Raw genomic sequence first — 19,323 nt, 5'->3', positions numbered from 1 at the left:
GATTTTGCTAAATGACTGATCATGCAGTAGGGAAGGAGTCTCAGGCTACAGTTTTCCCTTACAAACATATGGCCTGTTTGGCTAGAAAAGTTAGGCACAACCAACTTCTTTCATCCAGTAGTGCAGTTGGAACAACCACTGTAATCATTCTGAAACAGCTTTAAGAAACCAAAAAGCACATGCACATTGAAAATGGATTTTTCATGTTTGTTATCCTTTGCACAGTTTTTGGTATTTTTACCATAATATAGATTTTCAGAAAACATTACTGGCTTCCACCCCTGTGAAGGAGCTTGCACAGACTGCATTGACATGCTTTTTCATCCAGCTTTGTAAAACACTGCATTTAACTGATAATAACTGCTATCACAGTGGAAGGCTCATAAAAACTGAAATACTAAGATTACAGTATCATGAAAACCTAAGGAACAAATACTCATCAGGAATCAGTTTTAAAACCTACAAATTAAATTCTTTAAAGATTTTTTTTTTTGACTGAATGACACAGTAAAAGAACTAGAAAGTTAATTTGAAATTAATCTTTATACCCAACAAGGCAAAGGATGCAGAGAGCATGAAGAAGTATTAGAAAAAGTTTAGTATCTGAACAAATCCATTACTTAAAACTACATCCTGCACTCTGTTTCTTTTATCTTCAAGTACCTTTGCAAAATTACATCCCAGCTGACTTTTTCTACTACAAATTCTTCCTCGGTTGTGTCATCTTTCTACTTTATCAGCTCTATTTCTTCTACTGTCCTTCACTTCTTTTCTTCACATGGCATGCCATCGATTTCTTCCAGTACATAGAAAAACACAGGAATGATTCTTCTGTTCTGTCTCTGCATTCTCCTCTTTATACATTTCTCTCCACTTGTCCCTGTCATCGATACAGAACTTTCTCACTGGACCTCTTCCTCAACTGTTTGATTTGCCTAAGTGATCACGTGCTATCTTCTGATTCCCTTCCCCCCGTGCCTCTTTCCTTATTCTTACCTCTAGCCACCTGGTCATCACTGGCTCTTTCTCCAAATCATAGAAACATGCTTTAGCATATCTCTTCAGAAAGTAATGCAGAACCTCTAGTCTTGCTCTCATCGGTCCTGCAACTATAGCCACATCTCCTTTCTCCTTTTCATCTCTGAGTTAACTGAACAGATTGTTTTAAGTAAATCTCTTGAGTCCTTGTTTTCCAATTACATTCCAAACAACTTACTTTCCCTTTTTGCATTTGGTTGAAACTACTTCTGCCAAAGTCTTTAATGATTTCTTAAGATTTCAAAAGTACACTCTTTTCTTCTTTGCTTTGCTACAGTTAGCCATGCTCTAACATGTTACTTCCCTTAGTTTCCACAGTTCACCCCTTGTCAATTTTTTTTCTCTCTCCAAACTTCACATTCAAAATGTGCTCTAGTAGATTCTCCTTTTCTGCCCACCCAGTTAACTGTGATGGCCCCATATGGCTGTAGCACTGTCTCCCCTATTGCTGTCCCTCAAACAACATCCCTTCACCAAAAGTACATCAAAGTATTATCCCCTTTGCAATAAGAACTCCCTCTCATTTCCCATTTATCCTCCGGCTTACACTAAACCCTCTTTGGCACCTTCTTGTGAATCACTGATCTCAACTCAGTAACATTAAACTCCATATTTCCCACCAAGACCTCTCTTCTGCTCCTTCTCCCAGCCATGTGGATCATGCATGTCATTCAAGCCCACTATTTGGGCAGGCCTTTTAATTCAGGCTTCATATTAGGTCAAGGTTTTTGTGACTTGAACATACTTTTTCTTTCAATTTTCTACCCTCTCTGCCCACCCACACAGCTAAATGCTTTGTCCACTCACTCACCATTTCAGCTGCCAGCTACTGCAGTGCTTTTCTGCAGCCCTGGCAAATTACCTATCCTAACCCCTTTCCAGAATACTGTAGGAAAGATAAGTCTCATAGCCGTTCAATTTGGCTGCGTCATCTTTCTCCATACCTCAGTAAAATGCTATACTCTCTTTTATCCAGTTGTGCATAATTCATCTTTATTTTCTAGTATTTTAGGAGTTGTTCCTTATCACATTTATCTTCTCACATTCAAGTCTAAAAGATCAGTTCCCTCTGCTTATCAGAATTGCCTCATCATCCACTTTATATATTTTTAGTAAGCACCTCATGTTTTTGTCTCATTGCCTCTAACACTTGAAAAAAAGCTTTCCAGAAACATTCACAAAGTTATCTTATTTTCTTTCTTCAAATCTACTGCTAGTTTTCTCTGTTGTCAAGATGTCCCCAACCCCGTATTGTAACAATCTCCTGGCATGTGGAATATTTCTTAATTCTCATGTGTTTCCCTCTCTGGATTCGTATGTCATCTTATGGTTTAGGCTCTGTGTGCTCGGAATAGAGGTTGTATTTTTCTTCTGTATTTCAACAGTGTGTAGCACAGTGCTCTGTGGTTACAATTGCTCTGTATTCATATGATAAAACAGAGCTGTCGTGACAATCAGAATTAATGCTTAGGATTGACATTTAGAAAAACGTTAAGGAAGGCTAAGATTTAGAGCAGTCTTAAACAAATTTCCTACAGTAAAAATTATGAATGCTCACACATTGGAAATAAGAGAGGTTTTTTTGTCCCTGATATCATCAGGGAGCTGGAATAAGAAATAATGTCAGAGAACTGTATATAAGGAATCTTTAAAAATTACAACAGGGAAGCTTGAGCCATGCTTTCTGTTTACTAATACATGTTGCTAAGAAAGAACACAATTAGGTTTTCCCTATAGGTCAACCATATTCCAAGGTTTAATTTTACAAGGTTTAATGAAGACAAAATCTGACGCTGCAGCTATTTCTGCCAAAAAAGATTTATTGATTTATTGTGCTCCAGTGCTCCAAAAGCTAATGTGCTGAGGTACTCTTTAAAATAGGCAAGGGATGAATCCATGACAGCTATCTGTCTTCACAGTCATTTAAGTTACCCTGACCCCACCTATGATCTCAGCAGACTGAAGTCCTTAGTGTGACTATGACCAATACCCATAAAGTATATAAGCACACTGACATCAAGAGCTATGATGTATCCCTAAAGAACTAGGTTTTCATGGTGGAGTGATTAAGAGCAGCCCCCATGTTCCAGATTGCCCAGAGGAAAGGTGACTGATGTTCAACTAAAGGTGCACCTCTGAAGTAAAAATATATGTTGAAAATTCCCATCTGCAGTATAGCTTTTCTTGATGCCCAGCATTTCAGGAACTAGATGATGATTTACTACTTGTCCTCTGATGGATTAACTGACTGCTTTGGTTCTGTTGGGTCTCTAAAATATCTATTGATATGTTTAATTATTAAGTGATACTTTGGTGATGGTTTAATATTGGTGGCAGGTCTGAAGACATTTTTTGGAAAGCTGAAGTTGTTATAAGTATCTTATAAATTCTCAAGTATAAGGTATCCTATAAATTGCCAAACAAGCAAGCAGAAGGCATTGAATTTACAACAATGCTTTGGATTGATCCTGCCTTTGGGTTTGTCCGCTGAATATAGAAGTCACAATATGTCAGTATGTTAATGGCAAAAAAATGGTGTATAAATACAAACACATAAATATATAAAATATAAACTGTGCATATAAATATATACATATACATATAAATGTATATATGTATATACATATATGTGTATATATAAAAGTATACACATACATATAAAAGTGCATATAAATATATACATATACATATACCTGTATGTATATAGGAATCAATCTGTGCTTTTCAGTTTGCTTCTTACCCTAAAAGAATGTTCAGACAATACTAAAAAGATAAGCACTTATTGTACCATGGAAAAGGAAGATGGATATAGAGAAACTTTACTTTTTCTTCACAACTTATGTACTAAAACTGGTCAAAACATATAAAGTGGGCAAATAATACTGGAAGCTGATTTCCATGTTGGGAGCCAAAATCTAACACAAAAAAAAATCACTGCACAGCACTCACAGAATCACAGAATGGCAGGGGCTGGAAGGGACCTCCGGAGACCACCTCGTCCAACCCCCCTGCTGGAGCAGGCACACCCAGAGCAGGGGGCACAGGAACGCGTCCAGGCGGGGTTGAATGTCTTCAGGGAAGGAGACTCCACAGCCTCCCTGGGCAGCCTGTGCCACTGCTCTGGCACCCTTAGTCATTTAATAATAACTTGTTTCTCTGCCAAGTAGGGACTTCAGACTTGTGCTGCTTCTTCCTGAAGGCAGAGAGCAGCTAAGAAGCAGAGGAGCAAGCTGGCACAGGGAACAAGAAGTTGTTTTTCGAAGAGGACTTTACTTTCTGTGAGGGACACCATTTTGGCTGAAGACTAATCTGAGAGAGAGCTGGTCTTTAAAACATCCTTCCCCACACTACCATTTAGCAGTCACCAGAACATGAATGCCAAGGCAATCTTAAAAACAGCTGTTTCTAAACAACTGTTTTTGCTGAATTCTAAAACGCACTCACATGAGTGAAGGAATGATGGCACTTAATGTATAAAAGCAGCAGTATGGCTATATTGGCCCATACCACCCCAGACTGAACACTATGCATTTTGATTCTCTTTATGTATCACCTCTGCTTTGTGCATGGTTGTGTGTGTGTGTATACACAGGCATGTAATTTTGTAGCAAAGGAAGAAAGTGGATTGCCATAGAATGCTCTGTGCTTACCCTAATGAGCACAGTTTTACAGGCATAAGTTACCCATAGGTAGTACAGAATTATCAGGTTAAGAGAAAGTATTTGCTAATGAAGAAAGAAGAAATATTGTATTTCTCCTAATGCAAATTACATGGATTTTGCAATACAAAATGGCACTCATTTACATTGAAAATAGTGGTTCAAAGGAATTGTGGTAAAATGTATAAATCTAGAATATTATCTGATAAAACCAGAGCCAATTGTGCTGAAATGTTTCTGGGCAAAATACAGCAGCAGAGGTATATGACCCCTCCACAATACAGCAACCTCCGTCAGTTATTCACATGGAACAAAAAAAAGGGGAAGACTCCTTGTCCGTGTCAATGTCGATCAATATGCACATTTATCCGCCTACACAAAGAAGATTAAAAAAAAAAAAAAATCCAAATTCTCTTCTTTAGTGCTGCCACACATGAAAGTAAAGATGGTTTTGATATTCATGAGATATCATTCAACAAAAGATTTTTACCTGAAATAATAATTCAAGCAGGGAATATAATGAAGAATCTTACAATTTCTATTGTTTATTATAGTCAAACCCAAACTCTAGTCTAAACCAGTTTAAAAAATAATATGCTGTAGTCGCATGCATAACAATGAGTCAAGTTAGTGTGCTGCATCATTTGGTGTGCAGAACGTCACTGAAGCTGAGTGAACCTTGCTTAAATATGAAAGCGTCATGATTGAAAGCAAAAAAAAAGGCTGCAGATAACATAGACAATAAATTAAGCAAAGGGAAAAAAAAAAGAAAAAAAAGACAAGTAGGGTCCTGGTACAGGAAGAGGAAGAATAGGTCTAAAGAAACAGAAGTATATTTTACCTGTCATCCTCTTTCCCTTCCTCAGCTTGGTCGTCTTGAGCTTTTTCATCATTCCCTGATCCTTTGATTTCCTCCTTATCACAGTTCTCTGTCACCTCTTCCCCTTCCCCTTTTTCATTAATTTCTTGCTCCTTTGCTTTTTCCTCCTCCTCCTCTTTTTCTTCCTCCTCAGGAAATATTCCATCTTGTTCATCCCCTTCCAGCCCTCCCTCTTTTTTTCCCTCTATATCCCTTGTCCTTTTGAAGTCAACAAAAATTGAAAAAGGCATGCAAAAAGAAAAAAGAAAAGAATAAATTAACGTTAAGGTCATGGAGAAGAGCATGCATGAACTCACAAGAAAGGAAATGTAAAAGAAATTAAATTAAAAGTAAAAGGTGGAAGCAGCCATAAGTTAAACCATGCTGGCTGACTCCAGCCTACACTAGAGAACCCTGGGGCATTTTCTTAGGACAGTATCTAAGTCCTTCTTCAAATAAAAGTTGCATGGCAATACGTCACACTTGAAAATGTATACATAACTGTATGACAGAACCAATGTGGTCCTAATAATGCTCATATAAGCAGATGTTTAAACACTCTTTTCAAATACACCATTTATCTGAAAAGGATAATTTTCTGAGAATTAATATAGGCTGACATTGAATTTTCCTGAGATACAGGTGGGATACACCTTCCAAGAAAAATGATTTTTCATTCCTTCTGCAGCCAAAGCTCCTCTGAGTGTGCACAGGGCACAGGCAAAGGAGGTGCTGTTTTGCTCACAGATACACCACGTACATCTTGTTCAATGGTTGTACACGCCCAGGTAAATTGGACTAGAGAAAGTATTAAATAAATTGAATTGGTCTGTGCAAGTATTAAATAAGACTTCTATAAAAGTTCAGCAGCTCTAGTTTAAAAGGAAATTAGGATGCCTCTGACATTGCAGGCACAAATTTTCAAGTTAAACTGCCTTTTCTGCCACATTAATCATTTTACAAAATGGTTTGCAGAAAGTGAAATCTAAGTGTGTCTAAAGCTTGCTGACATCATATGTTTATTATTTTAGTATATGTTAGTATAACCCAAGATGACAAAACTTGGCTAAAACTAAATACCACGAAGACTTCAGAAAGCATTAGATGAAGATGATGTTTAAACCACTATTTTGCAAATTACCTGAAAATTTCTACCTAGGCAAAATATTAATTTCAAATACAAATATTGACAAATGTTCACGGTTACTTAGATTACATGGCTATGGCTGGCACTACAGCCTCTCGTGCTCACCTTATTTTCTTGTTTCCCCTTGGACGCTCTGACTGGACAGACATGTAGCTTGTGCTGCTGAAACGTGAGGCGCTGCTTGTCCGTGACACAGCGGAGACGTCACTGACATCACTGTCTGAAGACTTGTTGGAAACATTGTCTGAGCCTCGCTGAGGATCCCGTCCTGACCGATACTGTAAGAGGAAAGGGACAGAGATACAGATATTGTCAGTGACATATTACCACAAATCACTATGGAGCTGGTCCCTGATGCTACCTAAACCACCTTTGCTGCCAGACTGCCTGAAATTGTATAATGAAGGTTTTAACTGATACAGAATACAAGTTATGTCTTGGTTTCTATTATTTTTACTCTGTTTTGCTATCCCATTTAAGTTATTAGCTCCTCAGCTTCATCCATAGAGTGACTTGCACAAAACTTCCAGCTCTTCCAAAGGTTTCAGAAACTTTAGCTAAGACTTCTAAACCATCATACAATATTCTTACCACAACTGTTTCACCAGTGCACAAAGCAAAGCAGAGATACTTAGTGACTTGCCCATGATTACTGAGCTGATGAAAGATTGAAAAGAAGACAGAATGTGCTTCATACTGTCTTTAAAATATCTCTTTTGGGGCCTGGCCTATTTACAAGAACTTCTAGCTGCCAAATGTTAACAATTTTTTTAAGTAAATAGATAGATGAGTTTATCAAACCAAAAGACAAAGCAAAGTTTGTAGCTTTGCAAACAAACCCCACATCTTGCTGAACTGCTGGGCTGGGAAGCCTGAAAGGATGGGACAGCACTAGAGATAATTTGTACTGACAACATACAAATACCTCAGAAACTAAAAAATTACAGTAGTATTTGAGCTTGTAAACAGTATATTCCAAACACAGAACTGGAAGGTGACGGGTGATCAGCAGTAAGCCCATACAACATAAAGCAGCATCGTGCAGAGGTATTCAAGTTAGATCTGAACAAAATATTACAGCTATTTGTTCTTGTTACACAAGCAGCTCTGAATTAATGCTAAGTCTGTGCCACTCTGCATTTCCCTAGGTGCAGATATAAATAGCAGAAAGGTATTTTTCCATCTCTTCATATGCAGGCATTTCTGTGCATACAGAAATATGATGGGTTACTACTGGTAATCTTTTCAGAAAAATAGTACTGCAAGATGCATTGTCGATGGTCACCTGGTAGTTGTTTGGCTGACATGGAAAGAAGGCAGTATGGAAAGATGTGAAGAGCAGCACAGACAGGATTGAACAAAAACAACGGAGAAAATAATTTGCATAATACATTGGTGGCTTATTGCACTCTTGGGGGCAGCAACACTGGACTCAGCCACCTGGAGAAAATAATTCATAACGTAAAGTGGCAGACCCGTTTAGTCCTGCAGAAGAGAAGGGTGGCTAGGTTTGGCTATCAAATTTGTCCTTTTTTTATAATTTTAGAATAGCTATCTTTCATGAAGTACACAGATCATTTGCTTCTGTTTTCTTGCAAGGAATATTACACTGGGAAATATTTTGAAAGACTGTGCAGTGTCTAAATAGCATTTCAGAATAGCATTTGAGTGCCCATTTACCATAAATGAATTTTACACTTAGAAATTGTACATTATTTTGCCCATTTTAAGAAAGGGAAATGAAATAAAGACAAGCAAAGATGGTTGTGCAGGTTACACTGTACACCTGTTGCAGACAGTGACCAAACACAGCCTGAACTGCACCCTTATGTAAAATGGTTGCACGTGCTGCAGCTGGCTTCCTGATCTGTACAAATTTACGGTAGTTGTGTTCTCTGACAAAGCACTCAAGCCCTCCCCAGCCTTTAAGCACAAGTGCTCTTAGCCAGCCATAAACTCACAGAGCATCTCTGTGATTACGTTTAAATGTTGTAGTATTTACTGACTGCTTTTATTGATGCTATTAATATTTTTGCTTGATAAAGAAGACAGTTAATATTATTATTGATATATTCATTTGGGAACATAAAAGCAATGATTAAACAGCTGTCCTGATCATCACAGATAATAGAACATTATACCAGAATAAAAGGATTGTTCTTTTTCAGCAACTCCTTTTAAAAGAGCAACTACTTAGCACTTTGGAGAAGAAAAAAATTACTATGCCTAGTGTATATTGAGTCGTGCCTATTCAGTTCCACCCACATAACCCTCCCTAGTATAATTCTGCATTGACGACAAAGTTGTGAGTGTAGTTTGCGTTGATTTAGCCTAAAACTACCAAGGCTGGGAAGTATAGCCTGGTGTACTGGGCTATCACCGCACACTATATAAAAGGCAACACAGAGCTGCCCTCAGGCCTTCAGTGTTTGCCACGGCTCCCAGGCAGATGTACTGGCCATGCTGAAGCCTGTGCTGCCCAGGCTACACTGGGCTAGTGCGCAGCTAAGTTGTGTATATGAAGTTGTATATGAATAGCTGTCGTTATGGACAGTGGCTAGTGACCTCAGGATAGACACACCACTACCAGTACAGACCTAATGTGGCTATCCTTTGGGGAGATAAGGTAGACCATAGTGTCAGTTCTAAATCATTGATGGAACTGTTAATTACATTCCAGTTAGGGGACAGATAATTACTTGTGCTGATTCGTAGAATGACAGGCCTCAACCTGCAGATCCCACACTGAGCTTGCCAAGCAGTACGTGGAAATGAGCCTTTCTAAATTAGATACATACAAGCAGCATGAAGTGGCAAATGGTATCAGCGTTGCACAATATTATTCTAAGGAGTCATTCTGTAGCACACTGAAAGCTTCAAAAACCTATGGTTTTGATTTTGTCTGTTTCATTTCCATACCTGGAGAACATCAGTTTTTAAAATACATTTTTCATAGCAATGTGTTGTATATAACAATGAAACTTTTTCATAAATAAAACAACCTTATTGTATTATTTTAAGCTAATGCAATAGTAATAATCTAGCGATGTATGGTGAAGATTGAGAATTACTACGGCAAGTAAAGCAACTTAAAGGTAAATCATTTCAGAAATATAATGAAAAAAAGATCATCAGATCATTACCTTGTCTCTTTTTTCTCAGTTGCATGTAAAGGTACATCCCATCAAGTGTTTTCAATTGGGCCAGCTGTCACAGAAATATTATTTGACCCTTGCTATTTCAGGATGCTTTAGATTTGAAATTGGGAAAGTTAATTGATCCTTTCATTAGATATGAATGTCTTGATATACAGTCTTTGTTTTTAAAAATTTTATTTACACATTGTCTGAGTTACGGTCTCAACATCTGCTAGTTGTTCACCCAATAACATCTAGAAACTGAAGCTAAATTGTCTTTCTTGCTGGACAAAGCTCAGATACCTCATACTCATCCATTAACTCAGCTCCGAATTGCTCCTTATTCTGCTGCTAAGGTCCACTTTTGACCTTATATCTGGCAATTTCTTTAGGAAATGGATTATCATAGTAAGTGTATTGCATGTTAGTGTTTCAGTAACTGCAGCACAGAAGACAACAGAAAATATACTGCTTGTCTGACAGAAGCCACGCTGGCATTTCAGTTTTACATTTTTTCTTAAATTGCAATTCTATATAAGGCATTTTCTGAAATGCTCCTTTGCTCTCTGCCTCAAAGGTTCTCTTTTGAGAAATAAGTATCAGAGCAGTTGTAGATCCCCTGGCTTGGACAATCAGGAGGTCCAAGCTGTGGTGAAGCATACCTGCATACTACGCAGGTTAGTTAAATACTGTTCCTTTGTAAAATTTTTTCTTTCTTATTTTTTTAAATAACAGCTGCAGCAGTAGGAGAATTGTCTCCTGACTTTGCCGGTGCCGGAAATATATGTCTTTTTTATTGGAATACGGTTAAATTTTCATTCCTAACCCAATCAAGACCCATATAATATAGGCAGCATTCTGGACTTCATGACCCAAAAAGCAGTAAGAGTACCCAGCCTCTTCAAGCTGTTTAAAAATAGGAAGTCTGCTGCAATCAGAGGGGTTGATTAAAAGTCGCTTTTGTATTTTTAATAGTAAGATGATTTTGTCCTATTTCGCTATGTTGAAGAATGGGATAAATTTCATTAATAAAGATTCTATGAAACAAGTTTTAAAGTTTCTAAAACTAAGCAACTACTAATCAGCTGGAGAGCCTAAAGAAGTGACAGGTGTGTGTGCCAATACCTTGTAACTGCAATAGGTCACTTTCCTGTAGTGACAAATTCAAGATTATTAAAGCTGAAAAACAAATACCTGCTCTGCTTCCTAACACCACAACCTTTGCAAAAGTTTTGACCTCTTAGTGAACTACTACTATATGACTGACAGGCCACATAGAGCTACAACTGCTCTGACACTTATTTCTTGGCAGAAACTTTGACTTTAAAGGGAGTTTTAAAGTGTTTCATATTGCTTTAATCTATTGTTACCACTCTTCCATCTTGGACTATACAGTCATGCAGTTGTCTAGGCAACTGAAATTGTCAGTGATTTCGAACTGCCTTTCTCTTTTATTATCTTTGATTTTTTCTTTCTTATAGTCTACTCATCAGATTTTATTTGCTAGCATTTACACAGGAACATGCAAATCTGGTCAATGTTTTTACTGATCAAAAGGTTGGGAAGATGTTTCAGACAATTGTCCATTGTGCCACTACAAGAAGATTAGCGAACCATTCTGGACTGTTTCAATAGTTCTTTGCCTCACTGACAAAAGCTCTCAAGCAGCCAGAGCACAGCAATTGTATGAAATGTTCTGTAATTTCAACTGTAGCTTTCGGTGCAAGTTCACAGCCTCTAAAGGCATTGCAAATTTTAGTTACCACACATCATTTGAATGAATGCTATTGGATTTGTTGATTCTTTCTAAAACCTTTGTTAATGACTGCCTAAAGAAGTCTGCCATTAAAAATAAAACTGAGTACTTACTATTATTTACAACAATAGCATTATATTTATATAAAGCAAAAGATTCTAAGTATTTTTTACAAAATACCATACACAAATGAATACGTAGAGAGAATATGTTTGTCCATAGCTTGCATACACACAAACCCAAGATGAAGGCTATGATGAATCTGCCCTTGCATGTAATTCATACTCAGCCAATTCAGTAATCTGTGCTTACATGTGTCACTCCTGTCAGGCTCCATGAAGGCAAATGAGGTACAGCTAGCCAGGTCAGCCTCTGTCAGCCCTGTGTTAGCTATCAGCTGTACTTGGCATCCATCAGTGCCTTGGGAGATTTAAGGACTGATCAGGGAGATTAATTCTTGCACTGCTCTGCTATTAGGTATATAATAAGCTCCTTGGACTTCTCAATATGGAGCTGCAACCAGTTCTAGCTCACTCATTCTTGGCTGCTGATCCTGAATTCTGCTTTGTAGTCCTGGATCCTATCCTATCTTCCTCCTTTTTATTCCTAATTCTTGGATCCTGCTTTCTTGTATTTTGCTTCTGATGAGTCCCACTGGCACTGTTCCAACTCTGTTCTCCCTTCAGCCAGACCTTGCTCTGCATTAGGCACCCCTTGATCGCCTGACCCTGGCCCTACTGTGCCTCTCCTGGCATTCTTGTCTTGCATTAGCACAAAAGAGAGAGCTACACATGGTGTTGCTATGTCTGAGCAGTATGGTGCCTGAACAAGTAAATCTAGCTGGATGTACAGTGGTTCCTTGAAGATCTATTGCTTTCCCATTCCTTATCCAACATAATTTTTTCCCATTATTCAGAACATTCCAATCTACTTCTACCTTGAATAAAAATTACTGACTGGAACCTGATTTGCAAAACCCACCTTCTAAACCATCCTAATTCAATGAAGTTAGGCCACCAATTGAAACATGTTGGTGAAAAGGAACATCCGTATTTCTATTGAAGATATGAAAAAACCTACTTCAAAAGTTCTCACATCTTTCCCCTAGTTTTTTGGTGCCATCTATTTATTGATTTCACTAACCAGTGCTCACATATACAGTCTTACAAAGGAGTTTCTAAAACCTGATTTCACTAGGGTACTAAGCCATGTTGCAAACAGCATCCTACTGCTAAGTTAGTAAATGAAAACTGAACAATTAAAAAGATCAAGCAAGTCAGCAGTGGGCCCTGACAGCAAAGAAAGACAACCTTGGTTTTGTTGACTGGAACATAACCAGTACATCACGGGGAGTGATTATTACCCTTTACTCAGCACTCAGTAGACCACATCTAGAATATTGTATCCAGTTTTGAGACCCAAAGTACAACAATGACATTCATAAACTAGGATGAGTTTGTTGGAGAGCCACCGAGATGGCTGGGGCTACAGTGTTTGGCCTGTGAGGAAAGGCTGGGGGAGCTGGGCTTGTCCTGCCTGGAGAAGTGACGGAAATCTAGAGGGAGGTAGTCTGGAGGCAAGCCAAATCAAAAGACAAAAAAATCATCTGCTTCACATATGTTGGCATATGGTACAATTTTTTAAGCACTCCCTAAGTGCACAATATGAAATAAATATATGAGAGCACTAGAAAATATGCTGGGATTACATCAGGGAGAATTTAACAGGACCTGAAAATATTTGGTGAAGTAGAAACCAGTAAGGCAGCTTTTAAGAATTATTTGGCTCTTCTAGTAAGCTTGAGAATTAGCTTGTCAACAAGTTTCTTTTCCTACAAAAAATATGTTTCTGCAGTCAGTTTCAAAACACCAAGTAGTCTTTTGTTCTGATGTTCTTTTTCATATAATATGGCTTTTGGAAGATCAAGACAACCTCTAATTTCAGCTGCACTGATATCCATTCTGAAATCAAGCTGTTACTGAGGCAGAATTAGTTCACAAAGACAGCTTCATCCAGTTTAGGTAACTAAGTGTTTTTATTTAACCTTACTTTAAGTAAGTACCATATTTTACAAATTTTGAAAGGAGAGAGCACCGCAAGTTTTCTGCCGGAGTATATAAAGGTACCACATTATTCCAAAGACTATTTAAAATCACAAAGACACTATTTAAAATCCCATCTCTCCTGTGAAAAACACAGTGGGTAAAAACCTGTTGTTTAAGGTAAAGTAAAAGACAAGTAAAACAACAGAGGAACAATTCTAAGCATCACCTCAAAAAATTCTTAAAAGGCAATCTAAGATGTGTTAGACACTAGAGTGAAAATATAAGGTTTACAATGGTCAAGCACATATCTCAGAATACTTCATCAAAAGCCACCTCAAAGCCACTACTCATAGAGAGAGCTTCTACTCCAAATCTTCAAGCCATTGGAAGAGGACTCTGCGACATGACATTTCATTATAACAAGAGGATACCACCACTGGCCTGTGTCCTTCCATAGTATGCCTCATATATTATATAACTAGACATCTACTTAAAAAATGAAGATAACTAAGTTCTATTATCTATCAAGGAAAATAACTGAGATTTTTAAGAAGAGTTTTCATAGTCTGAATATGATCTTTTCCATGGTTCTAGCTGATTCTGACAATAAATGAGGTAGAAGAGAGATCTGGTGTAGCATACAGCTAGGGTGAAACAGCTATAATTTACTATATCAGTTGGAATGAATAGAACATCTCATGTGTCCTGTGGATGGACTTCACCTTGTTACAAGACCTGATGATTCCAACATGCCTTAACAAGTTATAGGCGAAGCATAGAATGCTCTCATGTAGCCAGAATATTCCCAACAATTTTTGAACAAAAGCAAAGATCTTGAAGAAATATGAGTCTACATAATATGAAATTAAATAAATAAGAGCTTCAAAATAAGAACCCTTTAATAAGAATTAAGGGTGGAAGGATGTCCAACAACCAGTCCCCCTTTTCTGGCGTGAAAATAATTCAGGAAAGCAAGAAAAATGGAAAGTAAAACAAAGTTCTTTCTAAGATTTATTGAAATATTTGCTATCCAAATTCCCTTTCATACTGCTGACCTTCTCCTGGTTTTTAACAGCTATTTAAAACAGGGCAGAGTCAGTCACCAAGTTTCACTTTAGAGAAACAGATCCACAGTCTGGCTTTGTGATGGTGGTTAATAAACCCTTGACATAGATCTCAAACTTCTCAGCATCTTTTTAACTGCCATGCATTAATTTTTTGTCCGTCTTATACAGAAGGAAGAAAATCTATTTAAACTAGAGATCACAATCCTTTAGCATCCCATAACACTGCGTGAAGTCTCCTGAAGATGCATCATCATGGACACCGTTCACTGTAGAAAATCTGAGCTGTTCAAATCAGGGTGATTACAAAAATGCAGGTGTCCAGGGCTTTACAATCTACTGTGCAATTGCATTTAATGGTATCTCTGGTGCTTTATCTCCTGCTGAACTCCAGCATGTTTGTTAGGACAAACTGGTGAGCCTGCCTACAGTTAACCCACTTGTTCAATTGTTTCAGTTTCAGTGATAACTTTTAATTTTGTTTCTGGTTCTTTCTGGTCTTCTAACTTCAGTGAAACCTACTTAGGTTGGATAAACAAAATCAAAGTGTGCTTCCTGCATTTGTTTCTGTTCCTCAAGTGGTTCACATGCCATTTCTGCCACCACTGCACTCAAAATCTGTTTCACTTCATACAGTCCTGCCATCCAGGCAAGAGCTTATTTTTTAAAAAGAGTAACAAAGCAGGATTTCTGTTTTAAGAAACCCTGTTTTGTCTCTGATTGTTCTACCTACTTTGGGCTTCTTTGAGATGTTACTTTGCAAACGCAAGCTAGGAAGTCAAACAATACACATTTTAAAGGGTTCTCATTTGACCTGGATTTTAAACTACATTTCTACCATTTGTTTTTAGTCCTTGGGTCTCTCATAAAAACAAAACAAAATAAAAAATATGAAAAGGCAACCATCTTTTCATATCACAGAATTTCTGTTTCATTGCACTTTATTTCACTCCAAAAGCCTGTAAGGTATTTCAGCATACCTGATGGTTTGAGAACAGAGATAGATATGATCTTCCCCCTTAATCCTACTTATTCTATGTAACATTTAAATATGTCTTTCACCAAATTTGTCCTGGGACACAGCACCTTCAAAGGAATTCATGCTGAAGAGAACAGCTGGCTTGACACATGGGCCATCTGGTGAGTGCTTATTCCTGTAAGCGGAAGTGCCTAAGGACCATGAGTAACACAATTGCCCAAGAACAGAATATAAATATATCTTTGTATGATTCTACTTCATATGTCCTTAAATCCATAGATATCAGAGCGTAGCCTCCAAAATCAAGCATAATTTGAGGCTTTTTTTTTTAATCTCTTGTGTTCACTGATTATTAGGATACATCTTGGAAAATCCCTGTACAATAAGAAATATATGAGCTCAGCTGATAATTTGTCTACAAATTTTCTGCTGATTCATGTCTAGCTAAAGGGGAAACAAATCTGCAAGATGTAGATAACACCATCTCCTTATCCCTCCATAGGCAAGTTAAACTGCTTAGAAAACATTACTTTTCCCTAAAATGTATTTTCTCAGCAGCTTTACCCTTGTTATATTGGAACTAGGGATAAAAAGGCTGCCGGGAGATCCTGAGCATGCAAACTGCTCCTGGGAATAGAAAAACTGAACCCTCTCTGTTTCTCTCTAGTCATTATGCTTCGGTTTGCAAAAAGGGAGTAGTTAGAAAACATATATTACTTATGTCTGTCATATTGAATTGTAAATACCATAATAATTTACCTCTGCTTGCTTGTAAGGTTAATTTGAATTCACTTTTACAGAAAATGTGCAACACCTATTAACATTACGTACAACTTCAATGTCACCACATAAAACACTTTAACAGTAGGATATGTAACATTTTCAGAAAAGAAACAAAAAATAACTCAGTTGAAACTGTATGAGAAATTAGATCATTTCACAAGACAGCTATCTATATTGGAACTATTCTGGGGTCAAAAACTTCTGTGAACATTTTTGAAGATCTTTGATGTCTATGAATTATAAGAACCCTTGAAGTTATTTTCATTTTACAGATGTTTCCTTAGCATAGGATTAGCATTGCATTTCCTAAATTTATGTTACTAGAAACTAGCTTAGAAGTGGGAAAGGAAACATTTCTGACTGCACCCTAAAAAACACCAATGTTACTGCTTAACGATTCTTGAAACTGCAAGTCAACCTGTTTATGAGAAGAGAATTTACGTTACTGTCTCTTAGATACAGAAAACCATGTCACAGTGTTTTGAATTTTGTTTTTAGAAAATCATATTCAAACTAAGTAACGTGCAGATATTATTAGTTAGCTAGTTGCTTCAGATTAAACTGAAGTATGCAAATCACTGGAAACATTTTTTACCTGATGGCATGTGACACTGGAAAGAACAGAAGCAGGATGATGCATCCTGGTTCTCTGAAATGTAATGATTCTAAGATACTCTATATGGGGAAACGAATATAATACCTTTTAAAGATTTTACACAGTTTGAAGAAAAAAGATGTATCAGATAAATTTTACTGTGATAGCACAAGTTGAACTTCATTATAAAATTGTGCATGTTTGGCTGTATGGACAGATGAATTGTTTTCCTCAACATAAAGTGGCTCTGGAAGAAATACAATTTCCAAACTTCTTTTCAGCATAATACTTAAGGTTATTAGATGAAAAAATATATATGTATTCAAGGCAAATATTTAGGACAAGATACTTGGGGGGGGAGAAAAAAAGTTTTGTTTATGCAGACTTTAAATTTATTTTATAATTTTGTCTAAAATTTCTCTACTATCTTGAAATACTACTAGTTGAATAAGTTTGCTGCAATAATTTAACTATTCTACTTTTTGTATTACAAAAATGAATACTTTTGGGTTCAGAAGTAAGGATGAAACTTTCAGAACTTTTTACCTTTTTTTTTTCCTCGTTATTTCCTGTTTTTATTCACTGACTCCAGACTGTCAGTGAAATGTCTGGAAAAACAGTTATTGCCATCTGCAGGAGGAGGATAATATTCCTTCTAATGTGTTACTAAAGAAAATATTCTATCGCCTAGCAATAAATCAATATTAAGTCTTGGAAGCAAAGACTTTACTTCCAACAAATGAGTCAGAAATACCATAGGCTAGAAGGGCCACAGAGTTAATTTCATGTTTTAGTAAAGTTTTCTCACTAGAAGTGTTGCTGAAGGCATTCAGGCTTTACAAAGGAAAGACCTCCATATGCTGAGATTCCAAGGCCCTGACCCTACTTCGATTAGCTCCATTGAGCAGAACCAGTTTTTACAGAATAATGGTGGTGTGTTACATATCCATCCAAATCTTTCATATATACTACTTGCCATATGGATGCTTGAAGTCCCAGTTATATTCCCTAAAATTAACTGCAAGAGATTATGTAGGTAAGATACTTCAAAAAGAAAAGAATCAAAGAAAGGTATTGCCTTGGGGAAATCTGATAGAGACACGTAGCTTTTTTCTTTCATGACAAATGGCAGAAATTCCTCAAAACTACAAATCTGTTGTTTGGAAAAAGGTTGATAAACTGGCAAAATTTTCACTGATAACTTTGGGGCTGCTGTCAAAGAAAATCAACCCATTTAATAAAGAGAAACCCTCCCAGTGACCAAACCGAAGAAAACATCCACGCTGCTAAAACCACAGGCCTCATCGTTACGGTCAGAATTACAAATGATAACAATGAATTCTGGGTGAATACTCGATCGTATGCCCAGCTGAACCACCGGGAGCAGCTCTCCGGTGGCCGTCCCAGCAGTACCTTCTCAGGCTCCTGCGGTACGGGAGAGCCGCGCAGGGCAGGAGGTGCGCGAGGTGAGGGGCCAGCCAGCTCTCCTGCCTCTAAGTCTGACAGTGCTCGGTGGCCTCTGAACCACCTCCTGTGAAGCAGATGGACAAAGGTCCTGCTTCTTCATCTCAAATCCTACATGTTTAAGCAAGCTTCATGCAAGCACTGCACGGGAACTTCAGGTCTATCCTTTCTACTTGTGTGCCATGCTTTCCTTGTTTTTTCAAGGTCAATAGCCTAGCAAATTGATCTAGCAAACATGTTTCCATCTAGCTGAAGCCACTGCTCTACCCTTATCTTTCAAATGTGAATAATGTCCTTTTTGCGCCTATTCTGCCCAGCACAGGATTAAGTAGTACAAGCTGCAGTCTGGTGTGATACGTGCTATCATAGATTATTATTCTCATTTTTTTGGAGCTCCCTGACTGTTGCAGCAATTCAATTAACTTCATATATTGTCTATTTTTGAATGTCACACTTTGTCATCCAGATACTTCGTACATATTTCCCAGTTAATTTTCTTTTTTGTTTCCCATAGATTTTCTCACTTATTATCATCATAACATCAGTTTTAGTACATCTTAGATAAATAATTCAAGCACAGTCACGCTATTTTATACATTAATTGTTCAACAGCATCTTGGAACTTTACAGCTTAAATTCATGTAGGAACTGTAAACCGAAATAATTGAGTTTACTATGAGAAGGCAGCCACTCTGAACCAAAATAGTCTAATGGTTTAGCAATTCGCATGTCTATACAAAGCAGTGCTGAAAGGAAAAGTTCTTCTATTACAGAAAGGATAAAAGGATTTGAGATAA

At 37.4% G+C, this 19,323-nt stretch overlaps 1 protein-coding gene across 3 annotated transcripts in view; it reads right to left on the bottom strand.

Moving 5' to 3' along the window:
• RIMS2 (regulating synaptic membrane exocytosis 2) overlaps window positions 1-19,323 on the bottom strand; it is a 400,038-nt gene that overhangs the window by 69,246 nt on the left and 311,469 nt on the right. For all 3 annotated transcript variants that reach the window (XM_075085579.1, XM_075085580.1, XM_075085581.1), the window contains one exon: window positions 6,809-6,981. In XM_075085579.1, coding sequence (XP_074941680.1) covers window positions 6,809-6,981 — 173 coding nt within the window. The remainder of the gene's footprint in view (window positions 1-6,808; window positions 6,982-19,323) is intronic.

This window comes from Phalacrocorax aristotelis, chromosome 2, assembly GCF_949628215.1.
Source record: "Phalacrocorax aristotelis chromosome 2, bGulAri2.1, whole genome shotgun sequence".
Classification (NCBI taxonomy): Eukaryota; Metazoa; Chordata; class Aves; order Suliformes; family Phalacrocoracidae; genus Phalacrocorax; species Phalacrocorax aristotelis.
Note: the sequence above shows the minus strand (reverse complement) of the source record. Positions and strands in the feature narration are given on the sequence as shown.